The sequence below is a fragment of the Gorilla gorilla genome, chromosome 8 (assembly GCF_029281585.2).
Source record: "Gorilla gorilla gorilla isolate KB3781 chromosome 8, NHGRI_mGorGor1-v2.1_pri, whole genome shotgun sequence".
NCBI lineage: Eukaryota > Metazoa > Chordata > Mammalia > Primates > Hominidae > Gorilla > Gorilla gorilla.
The window spans coordinates 83,651,461-83,676,264 of NC_073232.2; the positions used below are offsets into that span (position 1 = coordinate 83,651,461).

Sequence of the window (24,804 nt, forward strand, 5' to 3'; positions counted from 1 at the left end):
GCTCACACCTGTAATCCTAGCACTTTGAGGAGGCCAAGGCAGAAGGATCACCTGAGGTCAGGAGTTCGAGACCAGCCTGGCCAACATGGTGAAACTCCATCTCTACTAAAAATACAAAAAATTAGGCATGGTGGCACGTGCCTGTGGTCCCAGCTACTGGGGAGGCTGAGGCAGGAGAACTGCTTGAACCCAGGAGGCGGAGAATGCAGTGAGCCGAGATCGCACCACTGTACTCCAGCCTGGGTGACAAGAGTGAAACTTCATCTCAAAAAACCACTATTTCTTAAGATGGTAGAACCAAGACTAATACATGTATCATACACTAGAAAATCCATGTTTTTATCTTTTTATTTACAATAACTAACATATCTAATTTTTCTACTTTGGAACACTGAACATTATTTTCCACACCTTTTCTTTGATGACTGTTGTGTCATACTATTTGACAGGAACCTGTCAAATAACTACTCTGAAATCTTCTTATGGTACTGAAGGTATGAAAAGAAACCCCAAAATAGAGGTTTTATTAGATAAATAAAAATAAGGCTGAAAAACGTTCTAGGAGTTGAAAAAAGTAAATTTAAAAGCTGAGAAGAGAGTACAAAGGAAAAATGTATTTTATTTCATTCAAAAGGTTTTACAATAGGAGGAGGGAGATAATCAACGAAAAACCCCACCTTAGTTTACAGGTAGTATCTTTTTTATTATTTTTTGTAGAGACAGGGATCTCACTATGTTGCCCAGGCTGGTCTTTAACTCCTGGGTTCAAGGGATCTTCCCACCTCAGCCTCCCAAAGTGCTGGGATTACAGGTATGAGCCACCGTGCCCAGCCTACAGGTAGTATCTTAAAGAGATGTTAACCTCATATGCACATCAAGAATCTGAATGCTCACTCAGCTGGTAAAACCAAGGTGGTAATGCTAATGGCACGTTAGTCTAGTTCAAAATATTTTTTAGTATTCTTAACCACATTCCAGACACATTAAGGATCAAATAACATGCTGGCAAAAAAGACAGCAAAGGAACACACTGAGCCCTGGGGCACCTTTGCCCCCAGGACAGCACTCAAGCAAGACCGCAGAAGCATCTAGACTGGGCTCTGTCGCTGACCAGCTGCAACTCCTCTGAGCAGCAGACTCCTCCAGCTGTGAAGCTAGAGGGTTAACTCAATGTTCTCTTAAGGCTACCTTCCTGCTTTAAAATTACACATGGTGAAGAAACTACTCACGAAGATGAAGGAGATAAAATTTATTGGAGTGCTTGCCCATTATTAGGCTGTATAATTAAAAGATTTGTTTTGTCTCTCACATTCTAATAATGGATTTTTCCTAGGGAGAACAGAAAAGTTACTTTTCAGAAAACATTTTAATTTCCAAAGTTAACCATAATTAAATTTATGAAACCCAAAATGTGAACTTGTTTTTGTTTTCATATTAAGGAAATTTCATCTTGTGATCCTAAGCTTTCAGTGGAAGGAACAGATTGCCTCTCTCAATAAGATGGCTGGTGGACGGATATATATGCTCTACCAAACAGCTTATTAGGAAGAAGTACTTAAATATTACAAAATACACAAAAGTATCATACTCTTATACCCAAAGCATAGCATAGTATGTTCAGTTATTAAGTCAAGTGTCATGAAAATTATATGAAGGTCTCACTAAAGTTCAAAGTTTCAGTCAAAGGTAAGCAGTTTGACAGAAATATTGGTCATTTACTTACAAAATCTAGAGAATCCCCATTTATTAGTGCTTACTGAGTATCAGCACTCTTAGGTTCTTTGGTATAATCTCATTTAATCATCTCAACAGTCATCTTAACCACATTAAGAGGTAGCTATCATTATTCTCATTTTACAAATCAAGACACTGAAGTGGAGAGAAATTAAAACATTTTCCCAAAGCAGAACAGCAAGTCACGGAGCCAAGATTCCAACACAGCACTTACAATTCAAATCTAATGATCCTTCCCCTAGACTTAGACAATCTGGGTTAGCTTATACTAATAAAAATACGCCACATGGATCAACTATTTAAGTTACTGATACGCAAGATGATTCTCGCACTGACATTCGCTCCATAATATGACCTCCTTATCTTTGCTGGTGCCACTCCCTGACAAGAGAAAATGAACCATAATTTTTCTCAGACACAGAACTGAATACCTTATAAACTTCCATACCAACAAATCCATGATGTCTTTATTTTATAGATGTAAAAACAGAGGATCACAATAGGAGGCTAATCTCTGGTGGTTTAGAGGCTAGGAGAAAAAAACAACAAAAAACTAGGAGGCTAAGTAACCAACCTAAGAAGGCCACACCCTGTGAGTGGTGGAACCAAGGTCTAACATAGCCTATGAGGCTCCAAGCCTGAGCCTGGGACCCGATGCTTAGGGTGCTTCTTTTTCCCCAACAAAACGAGCACGGCTTTACTGGATTCTGCAGGAAGAACACGTATCAAAACTCTAAAGAATGACAGTTCAGTCAATGAAAACGAAGTTAAAAATACAGCATTCGTTTCCAAAGCATTTGCCGGACAGATCAGACAGAATTCAAAGGTTAGAGCAATGACAGACTGTGCTACAACCTCAAGAAATGTTTCTCTCTCTCTCCCCCACCACTACACACAGAGTGGTGTGAGGAGGGGGATGAGTGAGAGAGAGAGAGAGAGAGAGAGAGAGAGAGAGAGAGAGAGAGAGAGAAGAGGGGAGGGGAGGGGAAGGGGGATGGGGGAGGGGGGGAAGGGGGGGAGGAGGGGAAGATGGGAGGAGAGGAGGAGGGGAGGAGTGAAGGATGCTTCCAAGTGTGAGCAATTTCACTTCCAAGATCAAGCATGGGTGGAAAACATTTAAAGAACAGTAATGGAGTAATTTAAATTATGCTTCTCTGCAATTAGCAGGCTTAGTTTATAAACATATTCACCAGAAAGGTTTATGACCAAAGATTAATATAAGTATTAATTTTTTTTTTTTGAGATGGAGTCTCATTCTGTCGCCAGCCTGGAGTGCAGCGGCACAATCCCGGCTCACTGCAACCTCCGTCTCTCAGGTTCAAGCGATTCTCCTACCTCAGCCTCCTGAGTAGCTGGGACTACAGCAGCACACCACCAGGCCCAGCTAATTTTTGTATTTTTAGTAGAGATGGGGTTTCACCATGTTGGCCAGGATGGTCTCGATCTCTTGACTTCGTGATCCACCCGCGGATCGTGATCGGCCTCCCAAAGTGCTGGGATTACAGGCATGAGCCACCACGCCAAGCCGTATTAAATTTTTTTAAAAATTCTATATACGTAACATTTTTTGAAATATCCCTACTACATAAAATTATGCCCACCTACATAGTTATGCTAGTGATACACATATGAGCAAAGAAATCTTTTTCTTATTAAATTCTGTTAAATTTCAAATAACCATTATCCTCAATTCCAATGGACATTGAAATAACAGTTAAACTTCCACCCTCAATCCTCTTTTGTTAAGTAGTTAATACTCTATACTACAGTTGTTATTATGTGGTTAATCTATTTCTAAAGTGAAAGATGCCTGTGAAATTCAAATGGTATCTCCTAATTTATCCATTTGATAACCTGATTTTCAGTCACACGATGATCACATTCTCCCTCTTTCCTTTCCCACTCTTCCCTTCACCTGTGTCTTTAAAAAAAATTACCATGAAATTCACTATGGACGAATGTGAAACTCTATGGCAGGATTTCAACATCTCATCACTTTTTTTTTGTAATGATGAAACTGAGATAAGGAGGGACTTAGGAACAGAACAAACGGGACATGCAAAGTCTTCTATGTTCCAAAGCTGTTCTTTCATTTCATGCTAAATCTGCTACTAACAGAGCCAGTCACTATTGGACTGTAAGTCAAATATTCAAGGTTAGCTGCTGAATAACCAAGGATTATTTCAGAAAATCATACTCCCTAGAAATTTTGCAATTCACTTGTTTAAAAGGCTTTTATTAAACACCTGTTGTAGCAACAACAGAAATTTCTTTCATAATACATGGCCACATACCTAGAATAGTTTGCAATGTAGATGAAATGACCCAATAACAGCAACCACAAATGCAGCTACCAATTTATCAGTTACTACATACCAGCAACTGAACTAGGGACGTTACAGTACATTACCTGCATACTCCATTTTCACAGCAACCCCATCTTCTCCCTGTTTTACAGATACGTAAACTGAGGTTAAGAGTTTAAATAATTTGCCTACTATCACAAACCCTAGGATGACACACGTCAAATATGTTCAAACTCTTTTGTCTCAGGACTCCTTTATAACTCAAAATTATTGAAGACCCCAAAAAGCTATGGTTTATATGGGTTCTATCTTTTGGTATTTATGAAATTGGAAATTAAAACTGAGAAATTTTAATGATATTTCTTTATTCATTTTAAGATAACAATAGTAAGATCATTTATGTTATAATAAAACCTATTTCTACAAAAATAACTTTCTCAAAACAAAAACTGATGAGATGATGCTGTTTTACATTTTTGAAAACCTAATGTCTGGCTTAAGAGAAAACAACTAGGTTCCCCTATCTGCTTCAGCATTCAATCTGTTTCAATATGTTGCTTTGATTGAAATACAAGAATATGAAGAAAATCACAAAGTCAAAGAATACACTTCACTACCCAGCCTGGTTAGACTGCTAGGACCTGGTAAGATTCTGGTAGAAGGTGACTAGAAACACATTATTTTTGAGCAAAATGAATTTTTAAAATCCCCAACCAAAACAAACAGGAAAAATTATTACAACTAAATATAATGTGCTTGTTCCTCAAATTGTTTAGGTTAAAAAAGAATACTTGTGCCTTGCCCTAAGTAAGGGGCCCAAAGGCTTGCTGCCCTAGAGTGGGTTCAGGGTACTTTCCCAACTTGGTCTTCCTCCACTGTTCCTGCAATGCATGCAACCATCATCCCATTGCACAAACCAGAACGCAGCACCCAACACATCTCTAAACCATGTCCTGTCAATGCCACCACCTAAATCTCTCTCAAACACATCACTTCTCTTCACTTCCACCATCTTCCACCTAGACCACAACTCCTCCCCACATATCCAGTCTCAGTCATTCTGATCCACTCTCTGGAGGAGCCTGCCAGCTCTGTCTGTCTACCCCATTCTCTCTCTCTCTCTCTCTCTCTCTCTGCCTTCACCCTTACCCCTTGCTTAAACCCCTTCAATGGCTTCTCACTCCTCTAAGTAAAAATACCAAAATTATTAATATAGCCTACACAGCCATGTTTAATCTGCTCCTGCCTACCTCTCAGGGCTCACCCTCATCACGCACACACACGTGTGCACGCTCTCTCATTCCAGCCAGACTGGCTTTCCTGCAGTTCCTGGATGGCAACAACACACCTGCCTTCCTTCTACTCAGAACACCCCCTACCACCACTATACACCCAACCACCCTTCAGGTCTCAGCTCAATCACAGTGTCTTCAGCAAAATCTTCCTGGAGCCCCAGTCGGGATCGGGTTCTCTGTGTTTTAGGCAATCAAGGAACGTACCTGCCACTCATCGGGGTGGCTTGATCTGGGTTGTGAATGCCCATCTCTCCCATTAGACTGTAAAGAACACAAGAGCAGTGACAGCATCTGCTTTGTTCCACATTTTAACTCAATGCCTGCTATGCAGTAAATACTTAATGAATATCCATTAAATGAATGAAAGGACAGCATAAATCTGACAATGTACATACATATGTATAGGAAACAATGAGTCTATAAAGATAGTCGGTCCAATTTACTTTCCTTCATCTTCACCACTAGGTAATAGCTGGTACTTAACAGAAGGAAGGGGAGTAGTTGGATGTCCTGACTAAGTGGCACCCACCAAGAGCCACCGCCAGGCCCAGGTGGGGCTAGATCCAGAACAGAACTTGAGGGGCTAGGATCCTCTCAACTGCTGGCAACTGTCAGCACTTGTTTTGCTGCTCTTTCCTGCAGGGAAGGTTTAACTTCACTCTGCTTTACCAAGAACTCTGATAGGCTCCCACAGACATTGTACTTTATGTTTTGGAAAATCTCTGAAGCTGGTTTCAACTTCCTTGTGACCTGCGTTATTTATTCACACATATGACCCTGTGGGTCACAGCAAATTTTCCTTCTATATATGTAACATATGTATGTGTGTATCTTAATAAATATTATCACATTGAAATATACACATATTCATTCATATTTATGGAGCACTTAGGTATCACATGCATTCTTTCAGTTAATTCTTACCACAAGGCTTCGACAAAACAGACGGTTAGAGGGGATGTGTAACTTAAGTGCGCAAGGTCACAAGCCGGGAGGTGGCACAGCCACCACTCAACCTGGCTGCATATTAGACTCACCTAGGAAGTTTTAAAAAACCGTGACATCTGGGTGCTTCCACAGGAGTGGGATGGACTCAGGCAGGACAGACTGTAAAGCTACTCAGGGGATGGATTCCATGGGCGCTATGCCCAGCCAGGTGGCATTATCTCTAACACCTGCCCAGTTCTCCACTCCAACATTCTCCTGCCTCAATCCATCCAGCTACCAACAACGCTCGACTGACAAAACTCACTCTGTCCAAGCACCCCAGGGGCAGCTGGTGCTGCAGCTGACATGGTAGATTTTTCAAAGATCATTAATAAATTCGTGACAGGGTCTGTGGCATTTAATTACTACTTTAAAGCCCCCAAATATTAAAAGGATTTCAGTTCTCCTCTGTATAAGACACAAATATACTTTTAAAAAGTGTACTAATGTGTCTTAGAAATTGTTTCTGGTACTGTGGTTCCAACCCTGTGGACCAAGACAGGGAGCCCAGAGGCACAAAGGCTTCTTCTCATTATAATTCAATCTAATAACAATGAATGAACCACAAGGCCTATTGTGATATGCAGGCTGTGGAAATTTCACTCCTTCCTCAGAACAAAACCAAGAGGTCCTTTCTGTCAATGTTTGCCTATGCAGATTTGCTAATTCAGAATACTGCACCAGTGGGGAAGGGTTTCTGAAAGACTTCTGGCCTCAAGTTAATGTTTTATGTTTTGGACAAAGGGTCTCAGGAATATAGATATTGGCTTTAAAGTCATCACTGGTTCAGCATCAGAGAATTTCCAGATAACTGACAATTTAATGTATCACACTGTCAAAGCAATTTTAATAACATTCTAAAAACGTATTACACACAATCCTGCCTTCCTAAACACAGCATTTTAAGCAGTATTTTGCTTCTTCTTGATGGCCACCCAAAGTCATTGTCCTAAACCCCATGGACGGTATTGATGCAATGCAGTGGCTGCTGCCTGCAGTGAACTATGTGCACCAACACTAAACAGAGTTTGAACTGTGGTGTTTTCTGGGGTCTCAGCTTATGTTTCTGTAGTTTTTCTGTCTCCTTCTTCACTATCAGGCCTTCTTAATAACCTGCTGACAGCTGGAAAAATGGACAACACAGCATGTTTGCAGAGAAGGTTTGAGAGCAAAGACCTAAATGCCAGTGTGTGTGTGTTTGTGTGTGTGTGTGTGTGTGTGTGTGTGTGTGTGTGTGTGTGTGTGTGTGTGTGAATGGGCATGTATGCCTGTGAATGGGTTGTGAGAATGGGTCATGTGCCTGTGTGTGAATGAGAGCACACGCACATGTGTGTGTGTGTGTGTGTGTGTGTGTGTGTGTGTGTGTGTGCTGGACCAGTGAAGGGAGAAGAGGAGCCAGGGTTTAATTTGGACAGGGACCCAGATGGCAGAAGACTGAGTGGGCTCCTTGGTGCTGCTGGCTATGGCCAGGATTCAGAGTCTCCCCCAGGGTGAGAAGGAAGCTGCAGTCCTCTCCTGAAGCCTCTCAGCAGCATAAAGATGGAGAAACTGCCCTCCTAGAAGAGAATTGGGGTCAGAGTTGGTCACTAAGGGCACTGGATGAGTCACTAACAAGGGTAAGTTTTTGTTGTTTAGTTTGTAGTTTTTCTGATTGCAAAAGCAATACATCTAACTAAACATTTATACAGATTTACACAGATGTAAAAGTTAGAAAGTATAAAGTCCTCCATAGCAAGCTTACATTCCCTCCACAAGGTACACTCATGCTCCCAACTATTACAACACATTTTTCCAGATTAAATCATTCATTTCTCCCTTGGAGTTCCCACACTACATATGCTATAAACAAACATTGGTTCATTCTTACCATACTGTTCTTTGTTATATATTTTTGGATACCTTTCCATATTCACACTTACAAAATTCATTTTAAGCCATATATAACATCCCACTCTATGAATGTACCATAACTCAACTAATATTCTATTATGGAGTTATAATAAACAATGCTATGATGAATCCCTACCTTTGCAAACATGTATGAGTATTCCTGGGATAAATTCTGTAAAGTGGAAATTCCTAGGTCAAAGCGCATGAATAAATTTAAACAGCCGCCTTCCAATCAGGAAGTACCAGTTTACGAGACCCAATTTTTTAATCTAATACAATACCAATGCAATAATCTTCAGGCCTATCCAAGGCTCCTGATCAAAACAGGAGAAAACAACAAAGAGTAAGTCAAATGAACTATTATCACAAAGTGCTGTGGGAAATGGGAACTGCAAGCCTGAAACCAGTCTTGTTTGGAGGGCAGCGGCTCCAACATCGGCCTGGCAGTTTCTGGGGCAGAGGAACAGTGTGTGTCTCCCGTGCATGTAGGAGGTATGACTGTACATGCTCACAGCACAAGTGGAATCTTCACGGCCACTCCTGGGAACACAGCACACAGCAGCAGGACCTCTTTGGAAGCAGCCATTGTACTGGGGTGGGAGCAGGTTCTCAGAGGCAGAAACCATGATTCTGTTTTTGTTTTTAAAACCAGTGCCACCCCTTACATCTTCACTTAGACTCCCCAACCTGGTGTGGCTGGAGGACAGTGTGGATTAGGCATTTCCCTAACACAAACAGGTTCTTGGCAACAGCTTCAGGGACTTTCTAAAGAACACACTGTACACAAGTTTTAAAGCATCGATTTTGTATCTTTATGCGCCTGGCCAGGCACACTTGGGAACACGCCTTGGTTCTCAGCTAGACTTAGGAGTTGCAAGACTAGGCTCTGATCAGGCTACGTGAGAGCTGGGAGACCCTGGCAAGCACTTAATAGTATCAGACATGCCTCCCTATGTTGATTCTGTGAGCATCAAATGAGATGAGTGAGAAAATACTCTGTAAGCCCCAAGGCAATGCAGAAATGCAGGGGGGTGTTTACTACAATTATTAGAAAATAACGGCTGGGCGCGGTGGCTCACGCCTGTAATCCCAGCACTTTGGGAGGCCGAGGCGGGCAGATCACCTGAGGTCGGGGGTTCGAGACCAGCCTGACCAACATGGAGAAACCCCGTCTCTATTAAAAATATAAACTTAGCCAGGTGTGGTGGTGCATGCCTGTAATCCCAGCTACTTGGGAGGTTGAGGCAGGAGAATCGCTTGAAACCTGGAGGTGGAGGTTGCGGTGAGCCGAGATCATGCCATTGCACTCCAGCCTGGGCAACAAGAGTGAAACTCCGTCTCAAAAAGGAAAGAAAAGAAAAGAAAAGAAAAGAGAAGAGAAGAGAAGAGAAGAGAAGAGAAGAGAAGAGAAGAGAAGAGAAGAGAAGAGAAGAGAAGAGAAGAGAAGAGAAGAGAAGAGAAAAGAAAAGAAAAGAAAAGAAAAGAAAAGAAAAAAACATTTGAGAACTTATGCTAGGCTGGGTGCCGTCTGAATGCTCTAAGGTATACTGACTCATTCAATCCTCATTAACTACTCTGCAGGAGCTATGATTACTAACTTCTCCCTCTTGACAGATGAGAAACGAGGCTCCGAGAGTCCACACAACTTAGTCAAGTCCCCAGAGCCCCAGGCAGTGTGGCCACAGAGCCAGGCTCTCACCCTCTCTCTGTTCTGCCACCTTGTTACTGGTATGGGAATTACCTCTCCCAACCCCAGCCTCAGTTTCCTCATTTCCATGTTGAGGTGATCGTCTCAGATACTATCTGAAAAACTCTTCTCTAACCCCTATCTTCTTATAATTTCTATTAGGTGAAAAGTAAGTGACCTTCGGATAATTGTAAGCTTACAGGAGTTTGGAATAAGCAAATTTGAGAATTTTCAAAGGATTGTGTCTACAAAAGAGTTCTGCTATTTTTAATTACTTACCTAATCTGGTCATAGCCAGCAACCCAGGACTGAGGCAGGTCAAAGTTCTTCTTGGACAAAAGGTTTCTTTGCATGGGTCTCTGAAGGATTCAGTTACTGAAACCAAACTGAGACATCCGCCACCATTCAACAAACCCAGGAGGAAAAATCCCTTAATAAAATGTACAGTGTACCAAAATAACCTGCTGCTTACAACAAACACCCTCAATGTACGTCTCCCCACCCCACCAAAAAAAAAAAAGCCTCTTTCAGCAGAATTTTTTTTTTTTTTTTTTTGAGACAGGGTCTCCCTCTGTCACTCAGGCTGGAGTGCATTGGTATAATCACGGTTCACTGTAGCCTCAACCTCCCTGGGCTCAGGTAATCCGCGGACCTCAGCCTCCCAAGTAGCTGAGAATACAGGTGCGCATCACCATGCCCAGCTGATTTTTGCATGTTTTGTAGAGACGGGGTTTTGCCACATTGCCCAGCCTGGTCTCGAACACCTAGGCTCAAGCAATCCAACTGCCTCGGCCTCCTGAAGTGTTGACATTACAGGTGTGAGCTACCACACCTGGCCGAAAATTTTTAAATAAATGAAAAAAGACTCTATAAAAAAAAGTGGAAATGAATTAAAGGCAAACATCACACAGACTAAACACCACCAAAGGACAACCAGTCATTTTACTTTAGGAGACTGGGGAGGTGGAGAGTTCAGCATACAAAACACTAGAAATAGATTAACAAATCAAGTGATTTTTCAGTGCTATTAACTAAAGCAGTAACTGGTTGATTCAGTACCATCTAACAAAATGTAAAGTCAGTTACAAAGACTGCACTTAAATAAAAGCAAATACTATGTTACTGTGCTTTTAGAGAAAAATTTTATAAAGGCCTTTTACTAGCTAGACAATTAAATGAGTCCATGTTTTTTAGCAATAGAACAAAAAAATCATGAAGGATAAACAGACATCTTAACACGTAACTAATGTTAAAAAGATTTCATTTAAATGGCACAACTCTCTCTATTCCTTTAACTCTTAAATGACAAAAAAAAATAAGCAAATATAAATAAATAAATCTCTAATGGAATGCTGATTAAGAGACCTCTCTTCTTGGCCTAATCAATTATAAACCAGAATTAACTGACTAAATGTAAACATAAAACAACATATCTTGAAAGTCTATAACAGCTTTCAACTTTTTAAATTACAAGCACAATAACTGCCGTTTTCTGATTGCCTTTATGTGTCAAGTACCTTGCTACTTACTCACATTTAATCTTTTCAAATGCCCACGAGTCAGCTCATACTACAAGACAGGGAAATGCAGGTCAGAGAGGTTACAGAGCTTAGACAAGGCCACACAATCAGTCATGCACCGCAGCCAGGAGCTCGGATCTAATGCTAAGTCCAATGCTTTTTTCAAAACACAAATGCCTATATAGAATTGTAGCTGAATATCATATGAAAAAGCTAACTCATCCCGGGATCAAGGAGGCCACATAGAAGATTCCAGACAGCAGAGGTGCCACGAGCCAGCAAGAATATAGAATAATGTTTTATTGACGACTGTAGGTTTTAAATTTAAATTTTAAAAAAATTTTAAAAGAATAGAAAGGTGTAAAATTAGATGGAAAAATGAGTCAAAAATATTTATAGAATACAAAATAAGTCAAAAAATGTTTTAAAAAGAATATAGAATAGCATTTAAGAGTGCAGGCTCAGGAGCCAGCTTTTCTGACTTCAACCCTGACTCCTCCACTTGGCACCCTGATGACTGTGGGGCAGTGACTTTCTCTGTGCTTCAGTTTCCCCTCTGCAAAATGGAGATGAGTATCCACCTAAGATTGTTACGGAGACTGAGTTAAAATTCACCCAACACTGAGAACCATATCTGGCCCATAGAAATTACTGTATTTATATTTACTGTCAAGAGAAACCTCTGAAGAGAAAGCAGAATGACTAGATTCAGATCTAACAGGCCTGGATATAAGAGCAAGGGCAGAAAACAGCAAAGTAAGTGAAAACAAGCAGGATGAGCTGTAGGGAATGGCATCCTGGAGGAAAACAAGTGACTCAGCTCAAGAAAATGGGAGTCCATCACAGACTCCAGTCAGCAGGGCCAGCTAGAAGAGCACCAGGCAACACGGACAAAAGCCAGAGAGGCATGAAACTGTGTCCCTGACAAAAGCCACCCAACGCTTCTAAATACCAAATGAAGGCGAAATAAAATTACTTGGTCTTAAATTGGAGGTAAGAAAATGAAGGCAGACCAGCAAGCTCTGTGTTCCCTGGGTCGGGGGTTCTAGAATAACAGAAACAGAGCATCTGCCCAGGACTGGAAGGCACTGATCCAGTGAACCTGCGTCAAGCTGACCATCAGGAGACTGGAGTTAGGATCCACATAGTTAGAGAGAGAGTGGTGCCAAGCACCCATGATAAACCGTGCCTCTGAACTTCCTGCAGCACAGAGACGGGAGCTCATGTGGAAGAGAAGGTAACAAAAGAGCCCTGAAACCAGGAATGAATTTAACAAAGAAATTCCCTCTCCTTTTACACTTGGCCTAGAAAGGTGATCCAGGAACAACACCTGAGTGGGCTTCTCCAGAAGCGGCCTGTCCAACCCGTGTGGCCGTCCTCAGCCAGGTCCTTTGAACCTCGTCCTACACCCAAAATCCTGCCCCAAAGCAGAGCCAGCACTGGCATAGGTGCACACAGCCTGACTTCAAACAGGCCTATCCACTGGGCTGGCTGTGTGACTAACAAATAAATGTTAAGTACGCAAATTTACACTTGGCCATGACTTGCTCAAAATTGGCTTAAAATGCTGCAGGGTATGATTCTGAATCAGTAAACAACAATACATTTTTCACTTCAGTCAGCCAAACACAGAGTTCAAATAAGATTTTGAAATTAGAATTCAGACTCACTGCCATCTAGGCTGTGAATTAACAGTTAAAAATTAGTCTCCGTTCACATTCAGCTTAGGTTTGATGAGCAAAACTGCCAAAAGAAAGCATCTGTTTTTGCGGTTTGAAAACATATTTGCTTTAAAAAAGTTTACTTCATATTCAGTCCCTACTTTTTAGGTGAGAGTCTGATTTTGTTTTCCAGTGAGATTCTGGTGTGAGATTGCGACTTCCTCATGAATTGGTCATTGGGAACTGGGTAAGGTGATCCTAGATCCAACAGTGCACTCTCCAGAATCCCCATCAGGTGCTGAGTTGCTGAGTTGCACAAACATGTTCATCTCAAACTGAAGATATGCAGAAAGAGTAGTTGCAAAGTCACTGAAAAGCTACCTGTGCCAAATCAGAGACCCCAAAATATCACAGCAGCTTCACATTTTCATGAGAAACAAGAGGGCACAAGTGAGAGAGAGCCAGGAAAACCCAGGTGGGCCTGGTTTCTAGGGCTCGCTGCTTTTAGGGCCACTGGGGTCGGATCCCACTCCACCTCCACTGCTCACCAAAGCAAACAACATCAACTTTACCAAATATTCCTCTTGCTACAGAGCAAGACGTGATTCATTCAGTATCACTATATCCTCCCACACACAAAGGATGCACCATGATCCAGATTTCTTTAGGAAATTAGCAGCTTAATGAAAACTTCTTGAACTTATATACATGATGATTCTTCCACTATTTTATCTGTAAAAGATAGTCACAGGAAAAATCAGGCAAGCACAGACATAGGACCTAAATTAAGAACAATAGAAAATTAAGAACAGGAGTCAGCAAAACTTTTCATGTAGAGAAAAAACTAGATAAGAAAGAAACCATCTGCAGGACCAAAGGGCACCATTTATTTTGAACTGTACTAAAAAAAAAAAAAAAAAATACAGCCATATCTATTTCTTCTTTTAATTATAAAGTTTGCCTAGAAATTAGTAATCTGTCAGCCTATTTCCTAATTTCAGCAGTCACAATGCTGTATGAATGACCTAAAAGTATCAAAACCTAAAGTATTATACACACACACATAAATGCACACATATATTTACGTAAACGTATATAAAGAGAGACATGAGATAAAGCAGTTAAAATCAATCTGTAGGACTAATTGAGTTGTATATCAAATGAGTTGATATGCAACTAAAATGAGCTGTATATCTAACGGGGTTTAGTTTTGAATTATCTCCAAATTATCTATCCAATAACTTCCTCAGACCGATAACTTATCACCTTAAAAATCCTCCAAATCGCTAAAAAAAAAAAAAAAAAAAAAGTAACGGTCTAATGCAACCCAGTCCTTCCCTCATGGTCCATGGCCACCACCCTAGCACATACCCCGGGTCATACCTGGATTACTTTTTCTCCCGTCAGCCTTCCTGCCACCTTTCTCTTTCTACCTCGGATCCAACCTGTGCCATTCTGCCAGGGTTTCAATACCTCTAAAACACTTCCTTCATACCATTTCTTTGCTTAAAATTTTTAATGCTCAAAGGATAAGTCCAAATTCCTTCACATCATACCACATTAGAGATGCTTCACAATAAACTTCAACCTACTTTTTAATTAACTGTTCTTCAAGAATTCCCAAATAATACAATTGAGCACCCACAGTATGTCAAAATAGTATCCTAACTACTTCACATGCATTAACTCATAAGGACAATAGGACATAAATACTATTATATCCCACCCGGTTGCGGTGGCTCACGCCTGTAATCTCAGCACTTTGGGAGGCGGGTTGATCACGAGGTCAGGAATTCGAGACCAGCCTGGCCAACATGGTGAAACCCCGTCTCTACTAAAAATACAAAAATTAGCTGGGTGTGGTGGCGCGTGCCTATAATCCCAGCTACTCGGGAGGCTGAGGCACGAGAATTGCTTGAACCCAGGAGGCGGAGGTTGCAGTGAGCAGAGATAGCGCCACTGCACTCCAGCCTGGTGACAGAGATTTAAAAAAAAAAAAAAACTACTATTATATCCCCATTCTACAGATGAAGAAACTGAGCACAGCAGAGTGAAAGAAACCGCCTACATCACACCTCACATGAGCAAGCAACAGGGCCAGGGTTCACACCAGGCATTCTGACTCCAGAGCCTCACTGGGAATTGCTAGGCTGTGCTCGCTCTACCTCCACTGTCCCCCACATACGCCCCCTACACTTGAGCACCCTCTACTCTGAGCAACGGAGGCATATTCTCAGTTACCGCTTACCCCATTTGTTATCATTGTTATGGGGCACCACGACCACACCACCTGAATGCACAGGAGAGGGCCTGCGGACAAGAGGACACATTTAATTCTGTCCGTAGGACATGGCTCCCACTGCTTCATAGATGAAAACTGATTGCCCAATTTCTCCGTAGGCTCAAGCAAGGGCATGTTTTTTTCTATCTTGTTCTCTCCATCTTCCCTCCTGGTAGAAGAGAGCTTTGCAGTACAGGTTTCCTTGAGAAAGTGTGGTGATCAAGCTGGGGGTGGGGGTTTCTCAGCCTTTTCATTCCTCCACCCCCGGCTACAGGCAGACACAGCTACATATTTGGTGTAGAACAAGCTCACTAAACGCTCCAACCAGGTCACTGAAGAAAGTTTCCTACTTCCCTGCTCCCTGCTGTTGATATTCACAAGCCCTGCTATAAAAGAGAGCATTTAGGCAGTTCTGTTACATAAACTCTCAGCCCTTCAGTAAAATCGAAGCTAAATGATTCAGTTTCTACTTTGCAGCATAAACCCCATTTTATACTCAAAAGTCTTATCCTCAAGCTTTACTGATGATTTTTCCTAAAGGAGACATATTCCGAAAGGCCTGGGCTTAGAGCTTTTTTAGACTTACTGGAAATGGTACCAGCTGAATGTCACACAGCATCTTGCTGAAGGCTTTTGGAAACAGCTGATGAAAAAAAGAGAACAGATTGCTAGAGAGGTGAACTATTCCTGGTAGCTTCCTCTTCACTCTCCCAATTCTGTCAACCCAGAGACAGGATTAGAGACCCCTAAAAATGTAATTTAATCTCTTACAATTCTCTGGAGCATAACAGATTGGGCTCTGATAGATGGCTTGTTCATTATTATTAGAATATGCAAGTTAAAAGAAATTAATGCCATTAAAAGATGCAGGTCTGATTCCTTAAAACACCTAAAAGAAATAACAAAAGGCAAACACCCTAGAATTAAAACTACACGACCAAAAGCTCTACAAATCATCTGGTGTCTATAAACACCTCTTAAGGAGTTTTGTTTTAACCTTCCCCTTTATTAAAACAAAGAAAAATATGCTCAAACATTTTAGCTAAAACTGACCATCATCAACTTCTCTTTCCCTCATACATCATTTCATATTTGTAACAGTCCTATTAGTGACCCCATTTTACAGATGGTGACATTAAGGCAGAAAAGTTAAATGATTTGCTCAAAGTCACATGGTAAGTGGTGAATCAAGAGCTGAGACTCAGATGCCAGAGCCCCTGCTCTGGGCCGCTCTGCTCCACAGCTAATGGGATCGGCTTGTCCTCTTACTCCCTGAAAGGCACTGTGGAATGAGAACATCTCTTTGCAATCCACAAAGATGATTGATTCTAAATACCTCCTCGACAGAAAAGCTGTCCTGAGAGGTCAAAGCAAAGACTGGCATTCCATGTGCTTCCCAGCATTTCCTGGTCATCCTTGCAATCAGCCAGGGCCACAATGGAGCATAAGAAGTGATGTGTTTCACTTCCACAATAAGGCAGTAAGTATGCCTCTCCCGACTCTGTCTTACTGCTGAAGAAGGTGGCCACAGGATGAAGGAGGGTTAATCTGCATGGTTTTGTTTAAGCAAGAAATACACTTTCATTGTTTGATGGGTTATGAAGGCTAGTATTAATGACCCTAGACGTCAGTTTCTTTCCTGCTACACTCAGGCTGGGCTTTCTCTTCCCTGGTTTCCTCTAGTCTAGAGTGTAGTCCCGCTGCCACCTGTCTGAAGAGTTGATTTTGCCCCCACAGGCCATCAACCGTCACAGCTGGAGTGATCTCCAGGGCAACAGGGCCACAAAAGCAGGTGGTCCGCGGCTCTCCTTCCAACTGGGCCCCATTCCAGCCATCTGTTAAAGGTTGCTCATGTTCACAACCAGACAGTAACAACCAAATAAATCATGCCACATCATTTCATATAATAAAAAAGCCCAGAAAGCAACAGGAAATCTTTTGTTCTATGGTATCTTCACCACCATTTGCTCAATTAAGTCCAATTTTGAAATTTAAGAGATAACTAGGTAATTATACGTCATGGTGCTTCCCCAAACTCATGAATTATTTTATGCCCTTTCCAAAATTAGATTCTAATTTCTCCCCAATCAAAAGGATTCCCCATTTTATTTTATTATTTTTAGAAGACGGTGTCCCACTATGTTGCCCAGGCTGGTCTCAAACTCCTAGACGCAAAGAATCCTCCCGTTTCAACCTCCCAAAGTGCTGAGAGTACAGGCATGAGCCACCATTAATGGCCCTCCACTTTAAATAAAGAGTGCTGCATACCTGGCTAAACAGCACATCTACAGAAATCCACCAATGTCAGCATCATCAAAGTAAACGGTAGGTAGGCAAGGAGAGAAGTAGCACCCTACAAGGACACACACACACACACACACACACACACACACGGGTGTCACAAGTTTCCAGATCAGGTAACATGGCACTGAACAGCACCCCACGGGTACCAGTGTCATAACCTGCCAAAAATGCCAGTTTTCTTCTTTGATCTTCTTTGAGCATCAGCTGCCAAAAACATTGTATAAAGCTGCTCTTTCAGGAAGGATAAGGAAAAAAGAGCAACTAATTTCTTCCTGACATCCAATACACCAATTCTAAATGAAGAAAAGATGCCTTTTAAAAAATCATTGGTTTTTATCTATAAAACTATCTGTCAATCTGTGCAGTCAGAGCGGGCACTGCCACCTGCTTGGCCCACAGGATGGCTGAGCCCACTTGTGAAAGGTACAGCAAGATGGAGCTGGCCTACAGTGATCTGGAAGTAAGCAGCCCAATTCCTGAGTGGGGCCACACATTCCCAATCTCCCCCAAACCTCAGCCCAACCCAGGCTTCTCAGGATGCAACAGAAGCTGGGAAACACATCAGCAGCTCTGACTTCTCGACTCGCATCCTTTCTTGTCTCCTGCCAAGAGCAGAGGAGACAGATGTGAGCAACAAACATGTTCCCAAGCAGCATCCCCTGCAGACTGAGGAAAGGAGCCCAAAACTAATCCTACCATTACCCAGGCTAAAAGCCCTTCTGCCCTCAGGACCCGGCTCCATCTCCTCTGAGAGTCCACAAAGCCCTTCTGCCTTCAGGAAAGAGTTTCCATCTTCTCAAGGCCCAAAAAGGCTTTCTGCCCTGAGGATTGGGCTCCAGCTCCCCTGAGGGCCAACAAAGCCCTTCTACCCTCAAGGCTAGGCTCCATCTATCCAAGGCCTACAAAGCCCACCTGCCGTCGGGACCAGGCTCTATCTCTTCTGAGAAACAACACAGCCCTCCTGCCCTCAGGACAGGGCTTCCATCCTCTCAAGGACCCAAAAGTCTTTCTGCCCTGAGGACTGGGCTCCATCTCCTCTGAGGACCAACAAAGCCCATCTGCCCTTAGGGCCAGGCTCCATCTCCTCTGAGTGCATGGCCTGCCCCCATGCCACTCTCCCAGCTTTATTCTCCCTCCTTTTATATGCCTTAAAATCCATCCTCAGGAAACTACTGATCTTTCCCTAAAACTACATCATGCTTTGCCAAGTTCCAGCACCTCTGCTCCTGCTGTTCCCTCCGCCTAGAATGATCCACTTCATCCTGGGTCCCTGCCTCTTCTTTATGGAACTAAGTCTTTGCATCCTTCAGAGCAGGGTCACTCTCAAAGCACGGCTTGACAAGGCTTCAGCTCAATTGCTCAAGCTACTCCAAATACACTGCATTTTGTGATGTACCCCACTTCCAACCAGACTGTTACCCTAACCCTCTTTTATGTGTGAAAATTCTGGAGCTACCACTTCAAAGACCAGTTCACATCTCACCTTCACCGTGAAAATCTCATCTGATAGTGAAGTGAATCACTCCCTCCCACCATGGCCCCCAACTTGCTGAAGTCATGCTGCAAAAGTCTCACGATTACAAGATGTATCACGGAGTCCTACTCTGTGGCAGGCAGGTCTAAGGTTCTCACCCACCCAATGATTCCCGCCTCCTGGTATTCATGCTCTTATGTAATCCCCTTTCCTAAGTGCGAGAGGGGCCTGTGACTTGCTGATAAGCAACAGAATAGGGCACAGGTGATGTCACCTCTGTGCTAAGGCAGCATGAGACAATGACTTCCCCCCTGCAAGTTGTCTCTCTCTGGCTGGCTTTGATGAAGTATTAACTCCCATGGTGGAAAAACCCACAGGACACGGAACGTGGGGCAGCCTCCAGCCAGCAGCCAGCAAGGAACTGTGGCCCTCAGTCTCATAACTTGAAAGAAATGGAATCCTTCCAACACCCAGGTTCTGCGAGGGATCTTGGAAGGGGATCCTCCCCAGGCAAGTCTTCAGACGAGACCCTAGCCATGGCAGTATCTTGACTGAAGCCTCATCAGAGACTGGGAAGCACAGGACCCAGCCAAGCCATGCTCTGACTCATGCCCCACAGAAACTGTGATAGAGTCAATGTGTGTTGTCTTAAGCTGCTGAGTTTCTGGTAACTTGTTACACAGCAAGGAAACTAACACAGGAAAAAATAGGCCTATTTTTTAGCCTAGAAAAACCTTGGGTTAAAAAACAGATCTTTATTTGCAAATCCACATTTTGACAGCAGCTCAACTGCAGAGGGGAACCAGTGAAGTCCAGGTCAGCCTCAGTGGCTCTGCTTCTCCTCCCTTTGTGAAGTGGGGCAAAAGCGACGTGCCTGATGCATGTCAGAACTCCTCTCTCTCCCCCTCACTTCTCAGTCAAGTTCTGAAAAGTTGAGCCTCCAAATCTCTACCGCATTTCCCGCTTCAGTGCCACTGGAGCCTTTTTCTTCCTCAACTCCCGATATGCCCATAGCCATGGTGCTGGGCCCTGAGCTTGCCTGCCCTGCAGTTAGTGACGGCCACTCTCTCCTGCTGAACGCTCTCCTCCACACAGTACATCACCTTCCCTGGTTGTCCTCTCGCTGTAAGAATATCCCCTCTAAATCTTCAAAAATCTTCCTCCCCTGGCCATTCCTACACAGTATGTCCCAGAGCTTCTGTCCCAGACACTTCCAAGTTTTACAGTCTGACTCTGCAATTTCACCCATTCTAATGATAAAGCTCAAATATACATTTTTAGGGCAGAATCACATATATCCAATGACTCACTGCATATCCTCACCTCAGTGTCTCACAGTCACCTCAAACTCTAAACATAACAACAAAATACATCATCTTCCCTTTCACTATTTTTGCTCTCTGTCTACTGTATTCCTAGCAGTGGTGATTTCAGTCACCAATATCCACTGACTCACCACCCAGTTCACCCCACATTCCTTCCCCTTTAAACTCCCCATATCCAACCACCTCCACCCCTAAATATGTCTGGAATGTGTCCGACCTTTTCCTACCTTCCTTCAGACCTTCATCACTTCCCTCTGCAACTCATCTCCCCGATTCTAGTCTTGGCTTCTTCTAATCTAGCTCCCAAGTGTCCCATGAAAAGGGCATTAAAATTACCTCTTGGTGTCTTCCTTTTTTGGTTCCTTCCTTCTTATCCCTCCAACACAATACCAAAAGACTAAACCCACCATTCATTCACCAGGCACTGTTCTGGACACTGGAGATACAGCAGCAAGCAAAACATGGCCCCCAGGAAGCAGTCCACTATTTCCAGCCTCCAGCTGCAATTATGCCATCCCCAACCCAAAGCGTGATCCACGTCCTCTTGCCCACCGCGCAAATTCTTTTTTTTTTTTTTTTTTTTTTTTTTTTTTTTTGAGACAGAGTCTCGTTCTGTCACCCAGGCTGGAGTGCAGTGGCGTGATCTCGGCTCACTGCAACCTCCGCCTCCTGGGTTCGAGCAATTCTCCTGCCTCAGCCTCCCAAGTAGCTGGGACCACAGGAACACGCTGCCACACCCAGCTAATTTTTTTTTTTTTTTTTTTTTTTTTTTTTTTTTTTTTTTTTTTTGTATTTTAGTAGAGACAGAGTTTCACCGTGTTGCCTAGGCTGGTCGCGAACTTCTGAGTTCAGGCAATCTACCCACCTTGGCCTCCCAAAGGGCTGGGATTACAGACATGAGCCACAGCGCCCAGCTGCAAATTCTTCATTAAATCCTCAACACCTAGGCTGGATGTCCCCCCTCCTCTGAGAACACTGACCTCATACTTCCCTGCTGCCAGCCCTTCCCACCCTCTTCTCTGCAGCCTCTGTACTTGGGAATGCTGTGATTCTTCTATCTGTCAAGTTGTAGAGCAATGCATTTGATTATATCTCCCTCTGTCCTTCTATACTGAGTTCCTCCAGGGTTTCTATTGATCTGTGAATCCTCCATGCCTTAGCACAATGCCTAATTTTTTATAGGCAATCAATAAATGTTAAAGTAACTGAATCTCCATCTGCTGTAGATTGGATTACTGTTTCCAACTGCCCACTCCCTCCCTGTAACGAAGTTACAACTTCCCCCTCTGCCCCCTAGTCACAGGATGTGCCCTTGCATTAAGTGGGAGGTCACTTCTCCACCTCCCTGGCCTTGGCACCCTCAGCCAATTAGATGGAGGCAAACATGGCATCTTCCCCACCTTGCACTCCAGCCCTTTCCCATGAGAACAGCATGTCTCAGACCCACACAGGAGCTGCTCCTTTGGTCTGAGTCCTGAAGGAAGACACTTGGAACCAAGCACAGCCCTGCAGAGCCACAGTTCACCTGCAACCTTCCCATGATATGAGCAAGAAATTAAGGCTTGTTAGGAAAAGCCAGTGAGACAGTGGTGTTATCACAGCAAATCCATTCCGGATTTAAACACCTTGGTCTCTTTCTTCAAGATGCTATCAAATTTTGTCAAAATCTTCAAATGTGGTGCTAGAACTGCACTAAATACAATAGATATGGCCTGACCATGGAAGAAATCTCTTAGTAGAACATAAAACTTGTCTTGGTTTTCTGCATTCTTTCCCAGGTAGGGGTGAGAAACGGGTTGTCAGATGGAAGAGATATAGTCCACCTTAACCTTGTCTCAAACAATACTGAGGTCAACCCAAATTCCTATGCCTTTATCCCAGAAGGTATTGTATTGTAGAGCCTCCTGTAAATAACTGCAGCCATTTTACATGTATCACTGCTAAATCTTTTTTTTTTTTTCTTTTTTTGACAGAGTCTTGCTGTGTCACCCAGGCTGGAGTGCAGTGGCTTGATTTTAGCTCACTGCAAACCTCTGCCTCCTGAGTTCAAGCAATTCTCCTTCCTCAAGAGAATCCCCAAGTAGCCGAGATCACAGGCACGCGCCACTATGCCTGGCTAATTTTTGTATTTTTAGTAGAGACGGGGTTTCACCATGTTGGCCAGGCTGGTCTCAAACTCCTGACCTCAGGTTATCCTCCTGCCTCGGCCTCCCAAAGTGCTGGGATTACATGCGTGAGCCACCGCACCCGGCCTATCGCTGCTAAATCTAACATACCAAGATCATTTAAACCCTCAACCATTCAACATTATTAGCTAGAATCTTTTTGTGTTTCAGATTTGAGAAACACACCTTTTTGTCATCTGAGTCCCTGATGAAATTACTTAACAGATGAGGGTCAAGGCCAGAGTATTCTGACAAAATACTAAAGACAACTGTCCGAGTTAAAATAATGACAACGAAGTTGTACACTGTTTAATCAGTTAAAAGCCCTCACCCTCCACACACCACCATTAATATTCCCAATCAATTTCTCAATATTCTCCAAAAGTTACAAGTCTTCCCCAAATCCAACAACACTAAGTATACTAGCAGTAGTTCTCTAGACCAGCGACATCAGCATCACCTGGAACTCCAGAAATGCAAATTCCCACCCTATTCCAGACCTACTGTCTCAAAACCCAGCCCTCCAATGACACTGATGCAGATGCGGCTTGAGAAGCAGAGCTCTGGTGCACCTGCCTGTCCTTGGAACAACCCTCTCAAAACTGAAGCTGGTATGCTTGCACTGATTTCTTCTTCTTGAACTTAAGCTTGCTTTTAGTTAGCTCTTCTTTGTTTTCCAAATGTCCAGAAACTATTTAATCAACCTTTCTATCACCTTTGCCTAGAAGCAAAGTTAAGCTCACCAATCCACAGTGCACAGAAACTCTTTCCTCCCTTTTTGGAAAATTAGGACCCTATTTGCCTTACTTTGTGACATTTTTTTCCCATTGTTAACAATTTCTTAAAATTTATCTGCAGTGTTTCCGTGATCACGTGTTAGTTCTCTTAGCTTCTGGTTCATCATAATTTTTAAAAGAAAAAAATCTCTTAGAAATTTCTCTCCTTATCTGGGTTTCATGCTGGCATGCCAACAGAGCAGGTGCTGGGAAGAAAGTTGGAGAAAACCAAATTGTTCAGTTGATATCCTCTTCCACTTATTGATCATTTCTCTTTCTCGGTGCTGTTTGAAACGTAAAACTCTTTTTCCTCTTTTGTTTTGTTTTTAGCATTTGTGTAAGGCTCAGCTTATTCCAAGCTTTGACACTGTTCAAAGTCTGTGCTTACCATGTGTCTGTCTCTGGCTCCCTCCTCCTGGGTGACAGGACAAGGTTGGTATTTTTCCTTCCTTTGCTTTTCTGTACCATCTAAGTGGCACAATCTAACAATCACATGGCTGGTTCAGGGGCTCATGCTTATAATCCCAGCACTTTGGGAGGCTGAGGTGGGAGGATCACTAGAGCCCAGAAGTTCAAGATCAGCCTGGGCAACATAGCAAGACCCTGTTTCTACAAAAAATAAATTAGCCAGGCATGGTAACACATGTCTGTGGTCCCAGCTACTCAAGGTGGGAGGACTACTTGAGCCTAGGAGTTCATGGCTGCAGTGTGCCGTGATCATGCTACTGCACTCCAACCTGGGCAACAAAGCAAGACCCTGTCTCAACAAAATAAAACAAAACAATCACAGATTGCTTTTTTCACATAGGGGCAGGAAATCTTTACATTTTTATTTATTTTTGTTTTAACGCAAGCTCTTTGGAGTGTTTCCTATACTGTCTCTCACACATGGGAATTATCTGTAAATCACGGTTTAAATTAAGGTTTTTTTTTTTAATTTTAGAATTGCATTTTTCTTTTCCCTCTCTGTTCCTCAGTCTCTCATCACTATGCCCAGACCTCCAGAGAGCAGGCCTCCAGTCTTTTTTCTGCTCACAGCTGTTATTTCCCAGCTGCCTACAGTCACTTCACAATGACTCACACTTCTTGAAGTACTGGCCCTAACACAGATGCCCAGACAGCAGCTGCAGTGGCAGCACACCCTTACCACAGCTGGTACCCACACTGAACTTAGTGTGGGAGACTCTCCCAGGAACAGGATCTGAAAAAGGGCAGCAAAGGCTTTTAAGCTGTAACTGTTCTGACCTGGGCACACCCCAGCAAGTTCACTGGCTTGCACCTTGATTCCAATGGGATGACAGTTGCAAATGCGAGACCTGCCTGGTAAGGCAGCTGGCAAGGCAGCTGGCCACACTGTACCACAGTCCCCAGCTTGGATTAGGATCAGGAGCTTGACAAC

General features: G+C 43.0%; 1 protein-coding gene across 5 annotated transcripts in view; it reads right to left on the reverse strand.

Annotated features, from left to right (window-relative positions):
* CCNY (cyclin Y) overlaps positions 1–24,804 on the reverse strand; it is a 320,349-nt gene that overhangs the window by 135,406 nt on the left and 160,139 nt on the right. Inside the window, exons 1-2 of one of the 5 annotated variants that reach the window (XM_063710157.1) lie at positions 5,540–5,596; positions 4,145–4,181 (exon numbers count right to left, since the gene is read on the reverse strand). The exons of 3 other annotated variants lie outside the window; for them this stretch is intronic. In XM_063710157.1, the coding sequence (XP_063566227.1) occupies positions 4,145–4,157 (13 nt within the window). In that variant the 5' untranslated portion in view covers positions 4,158–4,181; positions 5,540–5,596. Of the gene's footprint in view, positions 1–4,144; positions 4,182–5,539; positions 5,597–24,804 lie in introns of those variants that run through there. One more of the 5 variants, XM_055352922.2, reaches the window with a different exon arrangement.